The sequence below is a fragment of the Castor canadensis genome, chromosome 15 (genome assembly GCF_047511655.1).
Source record: "Castor canadensis chromosome 15, mCasCan1.hap1v2, whole genome shotgun sequence".
Taxonomy (NCBI): Eukaryota; Metazoa; Chordata; class Mammalia; order Rodentia; family Castoridae; genus Castor; species Castor canadensis.
The window spans coordinates 16,561,598-16,582,212 of record NC_133400.1 but is presented as its reverse complement, the minus strand read 5'-3'; the positions used below and the strand labels follow the sequence as shown (position 1 = coordinate 16,582,212).

At 41.7% G+C, this 20,615-nt stretch overlaps 1 protein-coding gene across 3 annotated transcripts in view; it reads left to right on the top strand.

The window, feature by feature from the left end:
- Wwp2 (WW domain containing E3 ubiquitin protein ligase 2) overlaps positions 1-20,615 on the top strand; it is a 135,522-nt gene that overhangs the window by 44,457 nt on the left and 70,450 nt on the right. For all 3 annotated transcript variants that reach the window (XM_074055744.1, XM_074055746.1, XM_074055745.1), the window contains exons 5-6: positions 8,367-8,504; positions 10,949-11,045. In XM_074055744.1, coding sequence (XP_073911845.1) covers positions 8,367-8,504; positions 10,949-11,045 — 235 coding nt within the window. The remainder of the gene's footprint in view (positions 1-8,366; positions 8,505-10,948; positions 11,046-20,615) is intronic.

The following is a 20,615-nucleotide window of genomic DNA, read 5'->3' as shown; positions in this document are numbered from 1 at the left end:
GCCAAGGCTTGAGTGTCAGGGGCTGAATGGAAGTGGGTGAAGCAGAGTCAACCTTGCTACTCTAACAAGAATTTCAGTGTTTTCAATCTAATTCCAACAGGTAGGAAATATTTTCACTTGTTAGGCTCTGGCTACAGCTGGAAGCCAGAAAGACCTAATGGTAAACCTTGGAAGCCTCTGGCTTCTTTTACTGCAAAGGAGATGTGAAAGGGCACTCTCTTTCAACCTGGTAGACTCCAGCCTGTGAATATCTGAGTTACGGGCAACTGGGGAGTGGAAAGAGCCATTTGCTCTCTGCCTTCTGGAATTTCCTCTGCTTCTGTTCCTCTGTGCACCAGCATTTCCCAGTTATGTGTAGAATGAGCACTGACCTGTTAATGAATGCTCTGCTTATTTTCACTCTCTTTTGATGGGCTTGTGGGATTGAAGGGAAAAAAAGGCAGCATGAACTCTGGGTTCTATCCTCAGCACTGCAAAAAAAAAAAAAAAAAAAAAAAAGAAACTCCCCACGTGGTGGATGACTCCTATAATCTCAGTATTAGGGAAGCTGAAGCACAAGAATTGAGAGTTTGAGGCTAGCCTCTGCTATATAGTAAGACCCTGTCTTATAAAACCCAAAAGAAAAAAAGTATGTACATGCACATTTTGTTGGTGTGCTAGTGAGTAGAGGCAGTGATAATAAAAGACTCTAAACTAGAAAGTTCTTTCATATGCTATTGTGAAACTGTCCAGGCATGAGTTCTGGATTTCATAATGAAATCATATTCTAGTAGCACAGTTTGACAGTCATGATTTATGTAGTTTTTTTTCTTTTGTTGGAATAAGGAAGGCAACTTCCGTGTCCTATTTATCTATACTTACTAATAGCATATGAAAACAACATATTACAAAGTCCAAGTCAAGAAAGGGAAAAAGTAACTCTTAGAAAAATATTACTCATCCTTGTTGCATGTACCAGTGCTTCTCAATAGGAAATTATTAACCTGAAGCTACTTGAAATCCAAGGCTTTGAAGCGAGGAAAACAAGAGTAGGAGTTATTCCCCAAACAGCTTGACTGGCATATTTTCTACCTTTTTGTATTTCAAACAGTATATGTAAAGTTGATTCTTATAAGTTTTTTAATTAACATACTATTGCTGTTTGTGCCTTAGGTATGCTGGCCTGGTGGAAAATAGTGAGAAAATGTGAAACATACATGAAAACACAAAAAGTACAGAGTTAATCAATGAACCCTTGTGTGCCTCTCCCCCAGCTCAACAGCCATTTTCAAATGGCCATGCCTCTTTCATCTAACTCCCCACCCCATCCCCACTGGCTTAGAAAATCCTAGACATAGTTCATCTATGAATATGTCCATATGCATCTCTAAATGATATTCTTTGGCTGGGGGTATGACTCAGTGGCAGAGCCTTGCCTGGCATGTAGAAGGCCCTGGGTTCCATCTCTAGCACTGGAAAAAGAAATAACCTTCATGACAATTTCATATCAAAAACCTAATGATAATTATTTAATCTCATCAACTATACAGCCAGGTTTTACGTTTTTCTACTTATTTTTTGAAAGTTTTTTTTTCTGCCATTGGTTTATTTAAATCAGTATCCAAACAAGATCATTATGTCTCTCAAGTCTCTTTTACCTGAGAGATTTTTCTCCTTCTTTTTACCCCTTGCAGTTTGTTGTTGATGAAACAAGGCAGTTTGTCCTGTCCAGTTCCCCACATTCTAGGTTTTGCTGTTGTGTCCTTGAAGCGTAGCTCAATATACCCTTCTGTGCTCCTGTACATTTCTGGGTGGATCTACCCAGATTCTTTGTTGTTCTTGGTGTGGTGGTACGTATTTCCACGTTTTTCCATTAGAAGGCATGTAATGGTGTCTGGTTGTCTCTGTTGATGTGCTGGCTGTTAAAGGGTTCTGGCTCTGACCTTGTGATTTTCCAGATTCTTTTCCCCAGATTCTAATGTCCAGCTTACTTCTGTCTGTTGACCTTCATAAAGTACATCACAAGGTTGTGATAAGAGGTTGGTGCTTAGAACAGAAGGGTGCAGTCCTATAACTGAAGTATGTTTGCTGATTGCTGAAGTTGGCATGAGCTCATGTCTTTGGCTTTCTTGGTAGAACTGAAGTCTCTTACCAGAAGAATATTTTCATTATATATGTTCTCTTTGGCCCTAATTGAATCTGACTTCCTCAGCCATGCTGTCACTTGGCCCTTTTTTGCAGCCCTTGCGTATGATTTGCCCAAAATTTTGATTCTTAGATACCGATTGGCCTGTGGAGCCTGCTGATATGTGTGGTGGGGAGTCAGAGTCTTTCTTAATACATGCCAGAGATGAGACCAAGGCCAAGGTTCCCCCCACCAATATATTCTATTCTGATGAAGTTAACAAAAGTAGAAACAAAATATTTTTTTTTAAAGTTTAGTTAACTGACTTAGAAAAATAAAGTCCCTAAAGTTTTAAAAATAAGACATAAAGTTTTATGTAAAGAACATTTAAAAATATTTTAGATGGTAACTAAGACTAACTTATGCAAACTAATTTTGATGTAAATTAAACATAGGATGTTGCTCTATAGTCAGTCTACAGGGCACTGGTAATCCATTTGGATTTACAGAATACTTGCTTGAAATAAAATCTGATAAGGAGAGAAAAGCCAAGTGAATTTCAGTGCTACCACTTGAATAAAATTACCATTGCCTCATGTAATATCGCCCCCCAAAGTCTTTATAGCCCAAAATATCAAAATCGAATGGAAAAATAGGAAGCTCAAGGTCAAGTTTTTTCAGACACTGCATTCCTGGAAGACACTGCCATTGCCTTAACCCAGGCTACCTGCTATTCTTGCCTATATTATTCATTGACTTCCTAACTGGTCTTGTTTGTATCAGCCTTGTTTCTCTTGTAGCCAGAGGGTGCAATAGGAGTCATGCCACCTCTTTGCTCATAACCCTCTCATAGTGTTCCCCATCTCATGCAGAATAAAGACCTTTTAAGGGCTTGCAGGCTTACTCTTGGACTCCAGTTACCTCCTGCCCTCATTTCCTTCTCCTCTCTTCCCTTACTTTGCTCTACTTACACTGGCCTCCCTTGCTATTTGTCATACAGGCCAGCCATGCTCTCACCTAGAGCATTCAGGCTTGCTTTTTTCTCTACCTAGAATATTGCTCCTCTAGATACCTACATGACCCCGTGCCCCATCCTTCTTTAAGTCTCTACTCAGTTGTCACCTTCCCATTGAGTCTTTCCACTCCACATGTTCTCCAAGCCTAGTGCTCTCTACCCTCTTATTTTTTCTTACTGTTCTTGCTATTTTCTTTAAAAATTTGTCATTTCCTTTAAAAATTGCTTGTTCTCTGTTTCCTCCCAATTAGAATATAAATACCCCTTGAACACAAATTTTTTTCTGTTGTATTTCTGTGGAATCATAGTGACTACAGCATAGTAGGTGCTCAGTGCAATATGTGAACTACAAGAATCCAGATAGACCAGGGCCTATCAAGTTTGAGAGCTGTGATGAGCTTCCTATGCTAAATATGATTCCAGTTCCAGAAATCGCCCTACTGTACCCATGTTTCCTTCCCTTCTCTCCTTTTTCCTTTTTTTCTTCTGTTCCCTTTCCTCCCCTTCCCCTTTACAGTCCCCTTCCCCATCCCAGTCCTCATCCTGTCCCTCCCCTGTGCTCCCTTCTCCCCCTTTCTCTCTCTCTTTTTTCTTTCCAGAACCTCATGCATGGCAGGCACATGCTTTACCACTGAGGTATACCCTCAACCCCCATGAGTTTCTTGATTTTTGAACAGTGCCTCCAAAGGCAGTAGGAAGACATGCTGGAAGAGAAAGGGCCTTTGTGAGTCATCAGCGTGGCTGTAGTGAAACCAGAGAGCCCAGAGGTGAGGTGGCTGAGAATGCTATTTATAGCCAAGATTCCAGTATATGTTTTCCAGCCACACTTAGGCCTTTCAGCCTGTCTGTGTGCTGAGTCTGTCACTCAATTAGCTAATGGTTTCTTTAGTCCCATTATGCACTGTAGAGCTCCCCTGGTTCAGATTTTTTTTTTTTTATTTTTTAAGAGAATAATAGGGTGTTCTGTTCTCAGAGATTTTTTTTTAATAGTCTTGCAAATTTCAGAAATCCTTTTTCCAATTGTTTATTAGGAAATTTGCACACATACAGGAGAATTGAAAGAGTGATACAAAGAATACCCAAAGGCCCTTCTAGATCCCACAATGAACATTTTGCAGCATCTGCTCTATCCTCTCTGTATAAGTGAATGTGTGGCTGTGTGCATTTCTTTGCTGAACCACTAGAAGGTAAATTGAAGATCTCATGACCCTTTATTCATAAAATCTTCAGCCTGTTCTCCTATAAAATTTCTAGAGAATAAGTGCAGATATTCTCAGAATCTATCTCGCATCTCCTAAGAATAAGAATGTTCTTATATAAAGTCATAATACTGTTATCAAATCTAAGAACATTGACAGTAATTTCAAATGTCATCTAATATTCTAATCCATATGCAAGTTTCTCCAATTATCCCAAGAATATTTTCTTTTAAACCAAGGTTTAGTAAAAATTCATGCATGAGATTTGATGGTTATGTTTTAAATTTAGGAAATGTCCCTTTGTTTCCCCCTTTTAAAAAAAATAAAAATATTATTTAATGCCATTTACTTTTTGAAAAGTCTCAGAGAATTATCCTATAGATGTTCCATGTTCTGGATTTGTGTGATTGACTAATGGTTATCACTTAGCTGTTTCTGTGTTCCCTATTTCACTGGAACTGGGAAGTAGATTTAGAGGCTTGAATAGATTCAGGTTAAATGCGTTCAGCAAAAGGACTTTGAAAGTGACATTGTGTACTTCTTTTTGCATCCCATCAGGAAGTGTGTGGTATCAGTGTGGCTTATTCTTAGTGACATGATCACTTGGTGATGATAATGACGAGAAATCTCTTTGGCTCTCTTTTTAGTAAACAGAGCAGTGGAGGGTCATGTTCTCAAAAGTTCAGTTTAAAGAGAAAAGACTCCTCTCCCTCTCTTTTTGAAGTTAAAATGTGCCACAAAGGGTTATAAGGCAACTTCTGAGCCTGTAAGGATATAATGACTTCTAGAGACATTAGTGGATAACCTTACATAGAACAGTTAGCTTGGAACCTTGCGGTGAGACCGTGGAGAGACAAATTCAGGTGGTGCCTGTAGCTTCTGTCAGAAGACCTTGGCAGTGTGACTGTCATGGAGGGCAAAGTTAGCAGCCAGAGGCCTTGGGGCTCTTTATCTTCCTGTTGGACATTATAACCCCTCCTGGAATTAGAGGGAGACATGCTCACCCTCCACTCATAAATCGATGGGCTTTGAGATATCAAGGAGGGGATTAAGCACCCTTCTAGCATGCTTATGCCAGCACAGTGCCAACAGTGGCACACTGGATTCTGAAGGCTGGGTGTCTTTGGAAGTTGTTCTAGGCACAAGCTTAGGCAGTTTTCCCTTGTGATAGTTATGTGACTTACCTGGGAATGTTTTGTGGAGTGTATTATCACAATCTAAAATCAGTCTCTGAAAGAATCATGGATGACTATAAAATGAGTGCTAAGTTAGACCAAGGAAAGTCAGGATTCTTCAGCTTACAAACAGGAGTCAACAGGTAGATAATGGAAATGGTAGCTTATTTGTTGCTGCTAAGTACCACTGAATCCTCACATGTTCTCTGTAAAAGGTGCTATGATTATTCCTATTGCAGGCAGATAATTTGCTAATTGCCTCATAGCTCGTAGGCAGCAGCATTGAGATTTGAATCCAGTGCCTGACTGTACCTGTCTGATTAGTTCCCATGCTGCATTGCTAGAGACTTAGGCATTGGATCTCCTAGATACAGGAGCAAGGATAGTTCCTGACTTAAAAAAATAAAATAAAATCGAATGTGTATTATCTCATAGTTTCAGTGGGTCAGGATTTGGGAGCAGCTTAGCCTGAAATCTTACGAGACTGCAGTCGCTGTGTTGCCTGTGCTGCTGTCATTTCTGGCTCTGTTGGGGCTGAGGATCTGCTTCCAAGGTGGCAAACTCATGTTCACAAAGAGATGCTGGTAGGTGAAAGTTCAGTTCCTCCCACACACCTTGGCTCTTGAAGGAACTAGTTTCCAAATTACCAGTGATATTTTATAGAAACATGTAGAAGTCACCAAGCCCCTCAGTGAAACTGCCCCCAGAATAACAGCAGATACAAAAAGGAACTGGAGAGATCCAGTGCAGGGAAGAGTAATTGGGGGGGCGGGGATGGGAGTGGGGAGAGATGCTTAGGAGAGCCTGAGAGCTCCTGCCTTCTTCCTTACTGCAAGAGACCCAGACTTTTTTGCCATGTATGTTTCTTAAAATTGAAGCTGGCTTTACATTTTTTTCTTTTCTTTTTGTGGGTATCTTATTGCTAGAAAGTGCTCACATTTACTGTAGTCCTTATGAAATACATACTCTGCCTTGTTCCAAAAAACAGGACAGCTAGCTTATAATGATATAATGGCAACTAAGAAATGAAATGAAGGCTGGATTCGGTGTGGGGTAGGTAAGGAGGGAGGATCCAATATGGGGCACTCCTTCTGCTGGCTTTGTGAAATGTTGGGCAGTGTGGAGGAACTACTTACTTTGTGATGTTTGCTGCATGCTGGTTCTCTCTTGGTGATTATTAACATGCCTGAACTAGAGGCTACAGCTCCTGACCTGGCTGAATATTTACTTGGATACAAGCTATGCAGTATGACCAAGCTCAGTGGCAGGGCTGAGGGTGTGTGCACAGCAGTTTATGACCTGCCTAGGATTTAGTGCTTCTGCCACATGTCAGTTTGTTCTTTCTTTTTTTTTTTTTTTTTGTGGGGTATAGGGGTTGAACTCAGGGCCTTGCACTTGCTAGGGAGGCACTCTAACACTCCCGCTATGCCCCCAGCCCTTTTGTGCTTTAGTTATTTTTGAGGTAGAAGCTTGAGTTTTTACCCTGGCTGTCTTCAGACCATGGTCCTTTTACCTATGCCTCCTGCCTAGAAGCATAACAGAAATGCACCACCATTACCAACTTATTTGTTGAGATGGGCTGGCTTGGAACCATGATCTTTCTGATCTCCCCCTCCCAAGCAGCTGGGATTACAGGTGTGAGCCACCATGCCTGGCCAGCTTGTTCTGTTTTTCTGCTGTGGTTATTCCACTTCTTATTTTGCCATAGGCCTGAAGCTGCCCAGTGGCCTAGGGGGCTGAGTGAGTCTCAGCTGCTTCTTATTACTTCAGTCACATGGCCTGATGTTGGTTAGTCTCCTGATGGGATTGATGGGGCTGACTTGCCTATATTAAGCTTTTATTGTTTTAATTTTTTTTTTTTTACTATATTTCTTCCTTTTATTTTTTTTAATTTGGTGGGGCTGGGGTTTGAACTCAGGGCTTCATGCTTGCAAGGTAGGTGCTCTTCTGCTTGAGCTACATCTCCAGTCCATTTTGCTCTGGTTATTTTAGAGATGGGGTTTCGGAAATTATTTGCCCAGGCTGAACTTGAACTGTAATCCTCCCTGTCTAGCTTCCCAAGTAGCTAGAATCACAGGCATGAGCCATCAGTGCCCAGCCTCCTCTACATTTCAAAGTTGTACATTTGTAGGATTAAAATTTTTATTTATTTTTTGAGATGGGGTCTCATTATATTAGCCAGGCTGGCCTTGAACTTGTGATCCTCCTATCTCAACTTTCTAAGTAACTATTATGACAGGTACATGCCACCATGCCCAGCAGGATTAAAAATTTTAAAAGCACCTTTTGGGGCTGGGGCGTACATACTGGGGGATAGCCCGGTATCAGAGCATCTGCTTAGCATGCATGAGGTCCTTGGTTTGATCCCCAGCACACAAAAAAAGTTGAAACAGAAAAACACCTCTTACACAAATAAGAAGAGAATAAGCCTCTGCAATCCCTTTTCTAGGAGGTCTCCTCTTAATGCTTTCTTATGATGTCCCTGCCTATTTCTCTCCTTTTTGTTCTCCCTATGAATAGTGTGTGTGGGGGACCTGTTTACAACCAATGTCGTCTTCTCCATGCCATCAGTATACCTATTCTTGTCTCATGGTCCTGCAAATAGAAGCAAACAAATCTGTAATTTGAAACTAACTTAGTGATATAAAATGTTTTGGAAAAAGGTACAGCTTTCCTACCAGCCAAGTAGGAGGGTGATGTGCATTAGACAGATTCCTTCTCACTCTTTTTTCCATGCCACAAGACAGATTTAAAGATTCAGGAAAGCACTGCCAAAGAAGCCAGAGTAGGTGTAACGGGAGCTTCTAACATACAGAATTGTAACTTGGGGTGTATTTGACTCAATCTGTTCATGTTGCACTTGTGCCCAACAGTGGAGAACACGCAACTGACCCTGAACCTACAGACGGAGAACAAAGGCAGTGTTGTTTCAGGCGGAGAGCTGACAATTTTCCTGGATGGGCCGACTGTTGATTTGGGAAGTGTGCCTAATGGCAGTGCAGTGACAGACGGTGAGTGCCACCTTGCTTCTAGGGCTGTGCCGGGACAGGGTGGGCCAAGCAGAGGGCGGGAGGTGCTGAGCGCTTGGTTTGGGTGCCGCTTAGCTGTTCTGGTCCACAGCCTGCCCTCACTCTTCTTAGCCTCCCAGATCAAAATTGCAAACATGAGTTTTCAAAGGACTGCTTTCTGATCCAGGACCAAAATAAAAGTCACATCTTTGTGTGTTATTGTTTGGATTGAGAGCAGAGAAAAACATCTTTTCATCCCACATGGACTTTGGAAAATGAAACATCTTTAGCAAGTGTGACTTTGGCCTCCTTTTTTTCTCCACAGCACAGTTAGACTTCCTGAGGAGGTGATGTGTTTCCTATGAAATGGTGTGGGTTGAGGAGGGCACTGTACTTCTAGAAATGCAAAGTAGCAAAAGACGCCGACAGCTGGAGTACTTAGTGATAAGTTAGAAGCCAGTTGCCCCACAAAAAGGAAGAAAGGAGGGAGGAAGGGAAGGAGAGAAGAAAGTAAAAAAAAAAAAAAGAACAAAAGAAAAGAGAGAAGAAAGAAAAGACGGGCCGAAACAAGGAGCTATGTTCTCCCCTCTCTCCTGAGGGTGGGTAGTTAGTTTCTTTTGATCTAGTCTGAAATTAGTTCCTTTGGATTTAGCAGGAAATTACTTTATGAAGTCTGAGGTCTGAAATGGGTTGAGTTTCTCCATAAATTTTCTTATTAAATGTTTTGTTACATGTAATGTAACTATGGTACTTTTCAGGCCCCAAATAGGCTTTCTGAGCTTCAAGGTGATGGATTTTGAATTCTAATTCAGAGGTAGTTGGGTGGAATCTCAGTGGTTGGATGGATCTTGGCTGCAGACAAGAATCTTCTGCTGGAGAACGAAATGTTATCATTCGCTGGTAAATGGATGGAATTGGAGAACATCATTCTGAGTGAGGTTAGCCTGGCCCAAAAGACCAAAAATCGTATGTTCTCCCTCATATGTGGACATTAGATCAAGGGCAAACACAACAAGGGGATTGGACTTTGATCACATGATAAAAGCTTTAGCACACAAGGGAGGGGTGAGGATAGGTAAGACACCTAAAAAACTAGCTAGCATTTGTTGCCCTTAATGCAGAGAAACTAAAGCAGATACCTTAAAGCAACTGAGGCCAATAGGAAAAGGGGACCAGGAACTAGAGAAAAGGTTAGATTAAAAAGAATTAACCTAGAAGGTAACACCCACGCACAGGAAATCAATGTGAGTCAATGCCCTGTATAGCTATCCTTATCTCAACCAGCAAAACTCCTTGTTCCTTCCTATTATTGCTTATACTCTCTCTACAACAAAATTAGAGATAAGGGCAAAATAGTTTCTGCTGGGTATTGAGGGGGGGGAGCGGGAGGGGGTGGAGTGGGTGGTAAGGGAGGGGGTGGGGGCAGGGGGGAGAAATGAACCAAGCCTTGTATGCACATATGAATAATAAAAGAAAAATGAAAAAAAAAAAAAAAGAATCTTCTGCTGGATTGAGTGGTACTTGAGGTACTTTGGCATGAAGAGGAAAAAAAAATCCATCATTCACTCATTCAGAACACCTGGCATGTATGTGGTCCTGTCCAGCTGCTATCTAGTTGGCAGTGGGAAAATTCACATCTGATGAGTAACGCTAAATAATTATGTTACTATCCTTGTAACAGAAGCCACAAAAGAAAAGTACAGGGTGGTTTGAGATTTCTGTACTCTGAGCGATCTCATCTAAACGGGGTGAGGGGGGCTATCATGAGGGTTCCTTTGAGGGATTTAAGACCTAGACTATGAGAAGTTTAGATAGGCCAAGCTGGGGGTGTAGGGAAAAGGGGTGGTTGGGTCTGCAGTGGAAACAGAGGGACCAGGGAGACTGGATCCTGGGGAGCAAGAAGAAGGGTGGTAGAGGTGAGCCTGGTGAGGCGGGTGCACTCAGATCACGCAGTCTCAGAGACCGTGGTAAGGGTGACAAACCTCAACCTCATCCTGGGAAGCAGATAGCTGTTGAAGGGCTTTTAGTCGGTGAGTGTCATGATCTGATTTGTCTTTTAAAGCCTTTCTGTCTACGCTGTGGAGAAATGCCCCACTCCTTGCTCCCACTTTATGTGGCTAGTGTCTGTTCTGAATCTCACATCTGTCATGCTGAAGTTCATTTAATGAATACTGCAGTTTGCTTGTTAGTGCCTTAGATATTCCTGAATGTCTTGAAGAAGAGAGGCTGTTTCTTGGGTTTGAGCCCCCTGTTCCATGGGGTGGATCAGGTCTCACATGATTTCCCCTAATCCTTCCTGTACCCATGGCTGCAGCTGGCAAAATGTTCATATTTTATCGTGGTTGGTAACTCAACACAGAGAGGAATCTGTGCTTGGTAGCCAACTCTCGAATGAGGTTGAGTGTCTCAATGTTTCTGTCTTTTCTTGTGATTGATTCCCTTTCCAGGATCGCAGCCATCTTCAAGAGAATCCATTGGGACAGTTGTGGCTCCAGAGAACCGGCACCCACTCCCCAGCACAAACTGCTTTGGTGGGAGATCCCGGTAAGGACCCCACCCTGTTGATGAGAAAGAAGGGAAAGATGCTTGAAGCTATTGAAGATACTCTGGGATGTATCGAGAAACTGTTGTTTAGAAATTGTTGGATGCCAGGCATGGTGGTGCACGTCTGTAGTCCCAGCACTTGGCAGGCTGAAATTGGAGGATTGTGAGGTTGAGACCTGTCTCAGGAAGGAAAGACAAAACTATTGGAAATTTCCAGAATTCTTATAACTGATTGAGTATTTTAAGGAGTTCCAGAGGGAAGTAGAGAACTCAGGACTCCTACAAGGATTAGTGGTTCCTTTACATGATTGGGACTGACTAGGTTGGTTATTTGCATAAAAGGACTTGTTGAGTAGAGAACTCATCTGCTTTTTTATATATCAGAAACTAGGGTGGTGGCCCCAGTTATCCTTCTAGGATACACAGAGAAGTGCTTAGACCATGATTCTTTGGATGCAAAATTTTATGATTTTGCCTTTCTGTTTTGGATAATGGCTTGTAGTTCTCTTTGGAGTCTTGGTTAAAATCTTCTATACTTAGTCTGACTGCATACTTGGTATGCATGTCATGAATGATATAATTTTATTTACTGAAGTTTTCATACTTGTTTTAATGATGCAAATTCATTTCTGTAGCAACCGAATTCCTAAGCAAGAGAATAGCTTTAAGTGGATGAGAGAGATGAGGGAGGAGGTTGGATCCTGTGTTTATTGTTTATTACAATGTACAAAATCCCCAGACATTTTAAGAAAAAGAATCCTAATAATACCGTTGTCTACTAAGAATGGGTAAATAACTGGTAAAAATTTCTAACAAATTTCAGAGTGGGGGATAATGCTTGGAAAATGGTCTGATTGCAGCCAGTACCTACAGTGTTTGGCAGTTTCCTCTGAAGATTCTCAGCTTCTCCAGATTTGGTTGGTTTGTGGGTTTATGTGGTGGTAGTGACTAGGAGGTGTTGGGGGGGCAAGAGAGGGTGGACATTTGGATCTTTGTCCCTAGTGTCATTAGAAGCTGAAGGGCTATTTCCCTATTCTCATTATTCCAGGTCTCTGCAGAGGTGTTACCTCGCACTTGGAAGACCAGCTGCATTTTCCTGGACTTGCTAGATGGGTTACGAGATGAGATAGATGGAAAGGGCTTCTGAGGTTAGGACTGACAATATGATTAGCAAATCTTATGTCAACAAAGGAATGATGTAGAACTGGAGGAAACAAAATCTATTCTGTGGCAACCAGCTTGGGGCGAGGCATGCTTTGGCATTTCACTCTTCCAAGAGTGCTGTCACCTCAGTTTTGGTATTTAGTAATGACTGTCTTAGTCTTTTGGGCTTGGGAAGCATGGGTCAAACACATTGATGTCACTTAATTTGGGGCTGGAAGGCAGAGTCCAGGCTGAACAAGTCTGAAGTTAAATTCTTGACCTATTTATTGGTCTCTGAATTTCTCTAGTTGATCAACCTTGAAATATCATAGATCCTAATAAGCCTTCTTTGTTGTCATTTGAGGTGAGGATCATTGTGTGTGCCCGTCCTTTGTGGTGGACATTCAGTGCTAGTTCACAATTGGTGGGCAAAGTGCCTTCCAGAGCACTTAAGCCATGTGGGTCTTCCCTAGTCTGCCTAGCTGCTTTGGCATTTGATCATAGGCTATCTGAGTTTTCACAGTCCTCTACTGTCTGTGCATTTATTCTGCATGCATGTGGAGCCTGCTGTCATTCAGCAACCAACACTTTTTTTTTTTTTTTTCATTTTTCTTTTATTATTCATATGTGCATACAAGGCTTGGTTCATTTCTCCCCCCTGCCCCCACCCCCTCCCTTACCACCCACTCCACCCCCTCCCGCTCCCCCCCTCAATACCCAGCAGAAACTATTTTGCCCTTATCTCTAATTTTGTTGTAGAGAGAGTATAAGCAATAATAGGAAGGAACAAGGGGTTTTGCTGGTTGAGATAAGGATAGCTATACAGGGCATTGACTCACATTGATTACCTGTGCGTGGGTGTTACCTTCTAGGTTAATTCTTTTTAATCTAACCTTTTCTCTAGTTCCTGGTCCCCTTTTCCTATTGGCCTCAGTTGCTTTAAGGTATCTGCTTTAGTTTCTCTGCATTAAGGGCAACAAATGCTAGCTAGTTTTTTAGGTGTCTTACCTATCCTCACCCCTCCCTTGTGTGCTAAAGCTTTTATCATGTGATCAAAGTCCAATCCCCTTGTTGTGTTTGCCCTTGATCTAATGTCCACATATGAGGGAGAACATATGATTTTTGGTCTTTTGAGCCAGGCTAACCTCACTCAGAATGATGTTCTCCAATTCCATCCATTTACCAGCAAATGATAACATTTCGTTCTTCTTCATGGCTGCATAAAATTCCATTGTGTATAGATACCACATTTTCTTAATCCATTCGTCAGTGCTGGGGCATCTTGGCTGTTTCCATAACTTGGCTATTGTGAATAGTGCCGCAATAAACATGGATGTGCAGGTGCCTCTGGAGTAACAGTCTTTTGGGTATATCCCCAAGAGTGGTATTGCTGGATCAAATGGTAGATCGATGTCCAGCTTTTTAAGTAGCCTCCAAATTTTTTTCCAGAGTGGTTGTACTAGTCTACATTCCCACCAACAGTGTAAGAGGGTTCCTTTTTCCCCGCATCCTCGCCAACACCTGTTGTTGGTGGTGTTGCTGATGATGGCTATTCTAACAGGGGTGAGGTGGAATCTTAGTGTGGTTTTAATTTGCATTTCCTTTATTGCTAGAGATGGTGAGCATTTTTTCATGTGTTTTCTGGCCATTTGAATTTCTTCTTTTGAGAAAGTTCTGTTTAGTTCACATGCCCATTTCTTTATTGGTTCATTAGTTTTGGGAGAATTTAGTTTTTTAAGTTCCCTGTATATTCTGGTTATCAGTCCTTTGTCTGATGTATAATTGGCAAATATTTTCTCCCACTCTGTGGGTGTTCTCTTCAGTTTAGAGACCATTTCTTTTGATGAACAGAAGCTTTTTAGCTTTATGAGGTCCCATTTATCTATGCTATCTCTTAGTTGCTGTGCTGCTGGGGTTTCATTGAGAAAGTTCTTACCTATACCTACTAACTCCAGAGTATTTCCTACTCTTTCTTGTATCCACTTAAGAGTTTGGGGTCTGATATTAAGATCCTTGATCCATTTTGAGTTAATCTTGGTATAGGGTGATATACATGGATCTAGTTTCAGTTTTTTGCAGACTGCTAACCAGTTTTCCCAGCAGTTTTTGTTGAAGAGGCTGCTATTTCTCCATCGTATATTTTTAGCTCCTTTGTCAAAGATAAGTTGCTTATAGTTGTGTGGCTTCATATCTGGATCCTCTATTCTGTTCCACTGGTCTTCATGTCTGTTTTTGTGCCAGTACCATGCTGAGCAACCAACACTTTTGAAGGTATGACCCAAGGCAGAATCTTCTGTACATGTAAAGGTCCCTGTGTATACATAGTCAACTGGTTAAGAGTTTAAGGCTTTGGAATCAGAATATGTAGATCAAATCTTGGCCTGTCATTTACTTTTGATACCAGAGAAGTCACTAAACCTCTCAGAGTCTCAGTTTTTTGAGTTATGAAACAGGGATATTGCTGGTGGAGTGGCTCAAGTGGTAGAGTGCCTGCTGAGCAAGTGTGAGGCCCCGAGTTCAAACCATAGTACTGCCAAAAAAAAAAAAGGGATTAAAAAAGGGGGATATCACTAGCTTCACAGGGTTACTGTAGGAATTAACTGAGAAGTGGTTTGTTACCCTGAGGGCCTTACATATCAAGAGCACTTCGTGACAGTGTCTTTGCATCTGGAGACTATCTGTTGTGCCTTCTCCTCCATTCCTGAGAAAATGCTGATGAGTTTATCAAAGACTATAGCTAGGAGGTGGTGAATTGAACCTTCAAGACTCAAGAGCAGTAATATTGTAACTTGTTATACGCTCCGGCATCAGAAATCTGTCCCACAGTAAACATGGGTGAAAGAGTAACCTCAGCTTGGTAGATGTGCACTTAGAGTCTCAGGTACTCGGGAGGCTGAGGTAGGAGGATTACTTGAGCACAAGAGTTTGGAGTCAGCCTGAGGAACATCGTGAGATCCTGTTTCAACCAAAGCAAAACAAAATTTTAAAAATGAATGAAAGTAAGTAATAAATCCAGAATTTAGGGGAATGGTAATCTGGTGGGTTTTTTTTTTTTTCTTTTTTCTTTTTTTTTTTTGGTGTAGAACTGGGGTTTGAACTCATCAAGGCTTCACACTTGCAAAGCAGGTACTCTACTACCATATCTCCAGTCCATTTTGCTCTGTTTGATTTGGAGATGGGGGTCTATTTATTTATTTACTTACATACTTATTGATTGATTGATGATTTGAGGCAGGATCTTGCTATGAGCCCAAGCTGTCCTAAAACTTGCCATGTACCCAGGTTGGCCTTGAACACAAGATCCTCCTGCCTCAGGCTCCCGAGTGCTGGGATTATAGGCATGTACCACCATATCCATCTTTCATGATATCTGTTTCACAATAATAAAATAAAAAGTGTCATCTACTAACCTAAGGAGACTGAATAGCAGTAGTACTAGGTTGTATAAATTATTCTTTGCTCCTTAGGAAGACAGATTTCAGATCTTTGTATTTATCCAGGTTTGATAACAGTCATTTATTTTTACCCTGCCCAGTTTATATATATAATTCTAAATTGATGCTCCATTTCGATTTCTTGAGCTGTCATTTAAGAGTCTCAGACCTGAGGATTTAGTTTGGAACTTGGAGGAATGAGTTCTAGGTGAAAGATGGTCTCAGAACAGTTAATCCTGATGATCCCAGAGGGCTGGTCTAATGCTATTGCTATTGATTGGAGTGGGGCACTATGTGGTGTCCCAGAATTGTGCCTGTTATTGTACCTCTGTGTAGTACATCATTTTCCAGCATTCCTCACCCCAGTGTAATAGTGAATGGGCCTGTGATATGATGAAGTCTCCGGGAGAGCAGGTGCTGCCAGGCATAGAGAGCAACTTCCACACCCTGGAAGGATCCCTCAGTGTTTATTTTGTTGGATGGAGTCCAACTTTGGAAACCTTGCCTAACTCAATTTGGGTTGCAGAGGTCTCCCATACCTGGTATTATGCACATGCCACAGGAAGAATGCTGGGATGCTGGGAGCATGGCCTTCACTGTCCATAGTGAGTTCAGTCTTCATGGTGGAAAGAAATTTATGAAACAGGCAAATAAAGCTATGAGGGAGGAGAAAGTGGTGTGTGGGGGAAAGGGAGTGGGGTGGGAGTTTACAGAGACTGCTGTCCTTTGTCCCGTGGTTAGTATAGTACCTTAGGGGCCACCTGATTCTTGGAGCTGAGGAGCTCAGTGTGGTGTGTGTGGAGGGGAGAGAAGCACAGTAGATAGGTCCACACTGGCAGCAGCAGCTCTTTTTGGAGTTTCCCTTGGGTTAGTTAGAAATGGTGGTGAAATTCTAGGCTGAAGAGTAGAAAGCAGGATGTCTGAGTTCCTTTGTGGTTTGCTGATTCTAGGTCACCTGTGATTTTTCTTTGTTCCTCCCTAACTGTGTGGGAGGTGAGGGAGGAAAGGAGAAATCCAGCCCATATGACTGTCTGCAAGTGGTGCCACTCTTCAAGCCTAGCTTTAAATTCAGGCTCCCTCAGATTTGAATGCTGGCTCCTCAGGTTGGAATCCCTGTGAAGTTTCCACAGTCAGACAAGGAAATGGAACAAAAAAGGAAGACTGCATTTAATTTGCCTTTAGCTTAAAGCTTTTCATTAGTAGGTCTGAAAACTGCACAAGGGATCTTGGTTAAGAAGCTGTATTTAGGGATTTAAACAATTTATTTTCCCTTGTCTTGTGTATATGCTTAAATGCATATTATTTGTGTGGTGTGTGTATGTGTGTGCATGCGTGTGTTATGAAGATCCGAGGGCCTTGAATTTTCCTGGGTCTTTACTAGCTGTCAGTGTTAGCCAATGTTGGTCTGCATTGTAACACGTTCCTCCCAGTGATTGTTTTACATGTGAAAGTTTCAGAACCTCTTAAGCTAAGTTTTCATCCTCCCTTCTTTTTTTTGTCCTGCTTTGATGAAAATGTATCAGATTTATTGGCTCCCTTGCCTTAGCATTAATGACCTCTGAAGATTTAAAAGAGCTGTATTCTGGGAAACTTATGAAGCCCCAAGGTCTCTGGTGAGCTCTAAATAGCTCATCGGCTGTGTCTGCAACCAGCCTATCCCAGAAAGGAAAGAAAAATAAACTTATGCGGGTGTGAGCCTGCTGGGAACACTTCAGGAAGTCCTAGGAGGGCCAGGAGAGAATTGGGAAGCAAAGCCGACAGGGAAAGAGGGACTTTGGGAGCTGAGCCTGTGGGCACTGGGCCATTCATTCTCTCAATCATTGCTGGCCATTGCCACCCCTTCTTCCATTGGGATGACCAAATGCTACCTGACTTAGGGATGTCCTCTTGTCAGCAGGAAACTGAATTTAGCTTTTTTACAGTTTCCATTTAGTCTTCCCACCCAACAACTTTTCCTTAAAATCTGGCTGTAGCCTCATTAGTGTTACTGGGGAAGAGAAAGGTAAATGTAGCTCACTTGTCCATTTATAATTGAGACGCTGTCCCTGTACACAGAGTTTTTGGGTTTTCTTCTGAGCAGTTGGTAGGTGTGGAATAATTTGAATCCATGGATAAGGGCCCCACTGTATTCTGAAAGACATTGAAAAGTAATTCTGGAGATCAATCCCACATTAATTTATACATTGATGTATTAATTATGCATTAACAAAAATAATACATTATTATACATTTATTTGTTCAGAGCTGTTTATTTCATGGGTATTTATTTGACATTTCCTCTTTATGAGCTTAGGGAGATGTGGTGTGTGCCAGAAAAGTAGTTAGAACTAAGAGGAAGGAAAGCAGATACCTGCAGTTGAAGGCAATGATTATTCCACGTGCTGAACACCAGACTCTGATCTATGTCATGGTCACAAAAAGATGAAAAGTTGTTATGGTTTCTGACGTGAAGGACTGTCTCCAGTAGGAGACAGATACTTGGGAATCATAGTCCAGTGTGATAGATCCCCTAGTGTACAAAGGCAAGAGGCATGGAATGGGAAGTTTACCAAATCTACCTGGTGGATTTGGAGATGACCTCACATTATTGAGCTGTATTTTGAGGAAGTTTGCTGGACCAATGAAGTGGGGGTCAGGGACGTCACTGCAGGCAAAGTGTGCAGCATGGGTAAAGGCAAGAGAAATAAGAGAACTTGTCATATTCCAGAAAGTGGAAGTCATTTGCTATTGTTGATATGTATGATATTTGGAAGGATTACTGTAGCACACTGTGGTTTGCAGGCAAACCCAACCTGCCACCTGTTGTTGTTTTGTTTTTTTGCAGCCCTGGGTTTGAACTCAAGGCCTTGTGCTTGCCAGGCAGGTGCTGTACTACTTGAGCCCTTTTTGCTTTAGTTAGTTCCCAAGTAAGTTCTCAGATTTATACCCTGGCCAGCTTGGATTGCAATCTTCCTGTTTATGCTTCCCACACACCTGGGGTTGAGATTGACAGGCACACTACCATGCCCAACTTTTTATTGGTTGAAACAGGATCTTGTGAACTTTTTGCCCAGGCTGGCTTCAAACTGCAATTCTCTTGATTTCTACCACTCTAGAAGTTAGGATTACAGGATTACAGCCACTGTGCCCTGGTTTTTTGTTTTTTTGTTTGTTTTTTAAGAGCAGCTTTAGATTGACAGCAAAATTGAGCAGCAGGAACAGAGTTCCCTTGTGCCCATTATCAACCTCTCCCACAAACAGACATATTTGTTTGAATGATGAATCTATGCTGACACATCATTGTCACTCTTGGTGATGTCCAGGCTCTTTTTTTTTTTTTTTTTTTTGAGACAGTATCTCACTAAGTAGCCCAGGCTGGCCTCAAACTTTTGATCCTCCTGCTTTCTGAGTAGCTGGAACTACAAGTGTGTATCACCATACTGGGGAGAGTATGCTGAGTTTTGTAAGAAGCTATCAAACTGTCTTCTAAAATGATGGCACTAGAGTTCTTGTTTCTCCATGTCCCCACTAGCATTCATTTGGTATTATCATTGCTCTGGATTTGGGGAATATTTATTTATTTATATATTTGTTTATTTACTTATGTTACTGGGGTTTGAACTCAGGGCCACTTGGGCCATGCCCTGTCCATTTTGCTGTTAGTTAATTTTGAGATAGTTAATTTTGTGCTTGGGCTGGCATGAACCTTGATCCTCCTATTTGTGCTTCCAATGTAGCTAGGGATTACAGGTGCACACCACTGCACCAGCCATTGGTTGAGATGGGGTCTCAAGAACTTTTGTTCCGGCTGGCCTCCAACCATGAACCTTTTGATCTCTACAGCTGGGATTACAGCTGTGAGCTGATGCTTCTGGCCTGACTTTGATTTCGATGAGTGTCTAGTGGCATTTTACATTTTAATCTGCTTTTCCCTGATGTGGAACATCTTTTCATATACTTATTTGCCATTTCTGTATTTTCTTTGGAAGAGTGTCTATTCAGGTTTTTCGCCCATTTTTTAAATCAAGTTGTTTCTTTTATTGTTTTTTTTTGAGACAGAGACCAGGTTGGCCTCAAATTGGTGATCCTCTTGCCTCAGCCTCAAAAGTACTGAGATTATAAGCATGTACTGCTGTGCCTGGCCTTCATGTTGTTGAGTTCTAGGAATTCTTTGCATTTTTTGGGTAGCAGTACATTATCACATGTCTGTTTTGCAAACCTCATTCTCTTTACCACCTATTTTTATAAATAAAATTTTATTTGAATTCAGCCATACTCATGCGTTTGCATACAGTTGTGACTATTTGCATGTGACAGTGGCAGAACTCAGTAGTTGTGACTGAGACCATTATGGTTAACAAAACCTAAAAGACTACTTGGTGGTAGCACTTTCCTAGCAAGCGTAAGGCCCTGGCTTCATCCCCAGCCTGAGAGAAAGAGAGGGGAAGAAAGGGGAGGGGAGGGGAGATTACTCTCTGGCTTTTTATAGGAAATTTCTGATTCCTGTTGTAAGAGATAGTAAGAAGTAGGACCAGTTCACAAAAGGCCTTTTATACTTTACCCAGGAGTTTAGATTTATTCTTTGGAAATAAGGAGCCACTGAATTTTGAACAATGGCATGATATAGTATTTCTGGGATAAATTTTCCAGGAAAATAGTCTGATGGATGAATTTAAAGCTATATCAGTTAAGGTTCATTGTGGGAAACAGGAACCACTAGAGAATTAGGTGCCTACAAAAGCCATAGAATGGGCTGGTGCAACAGAAGTGAAGTGTCTTCCCTGGTTGTCGGTTTCAAGGCCACAGCCCTGCAACTGCAATCCAGAGGTCAGGAAACTGTTGCCTTACAGTCTTCCATGCACAAAGTTTAGTCCAGGCCTTGAGGTGTGGTATCTGCTGAACTCCTGCCAGTCACCACCACCACAGGACAAATGGCTGCTGCTTTGTTCTGCTTTCAAATCTCCTTCAAGAGCTTCTCATTGGTGTAGCTTATATTACATCTAGAACCTTCTTG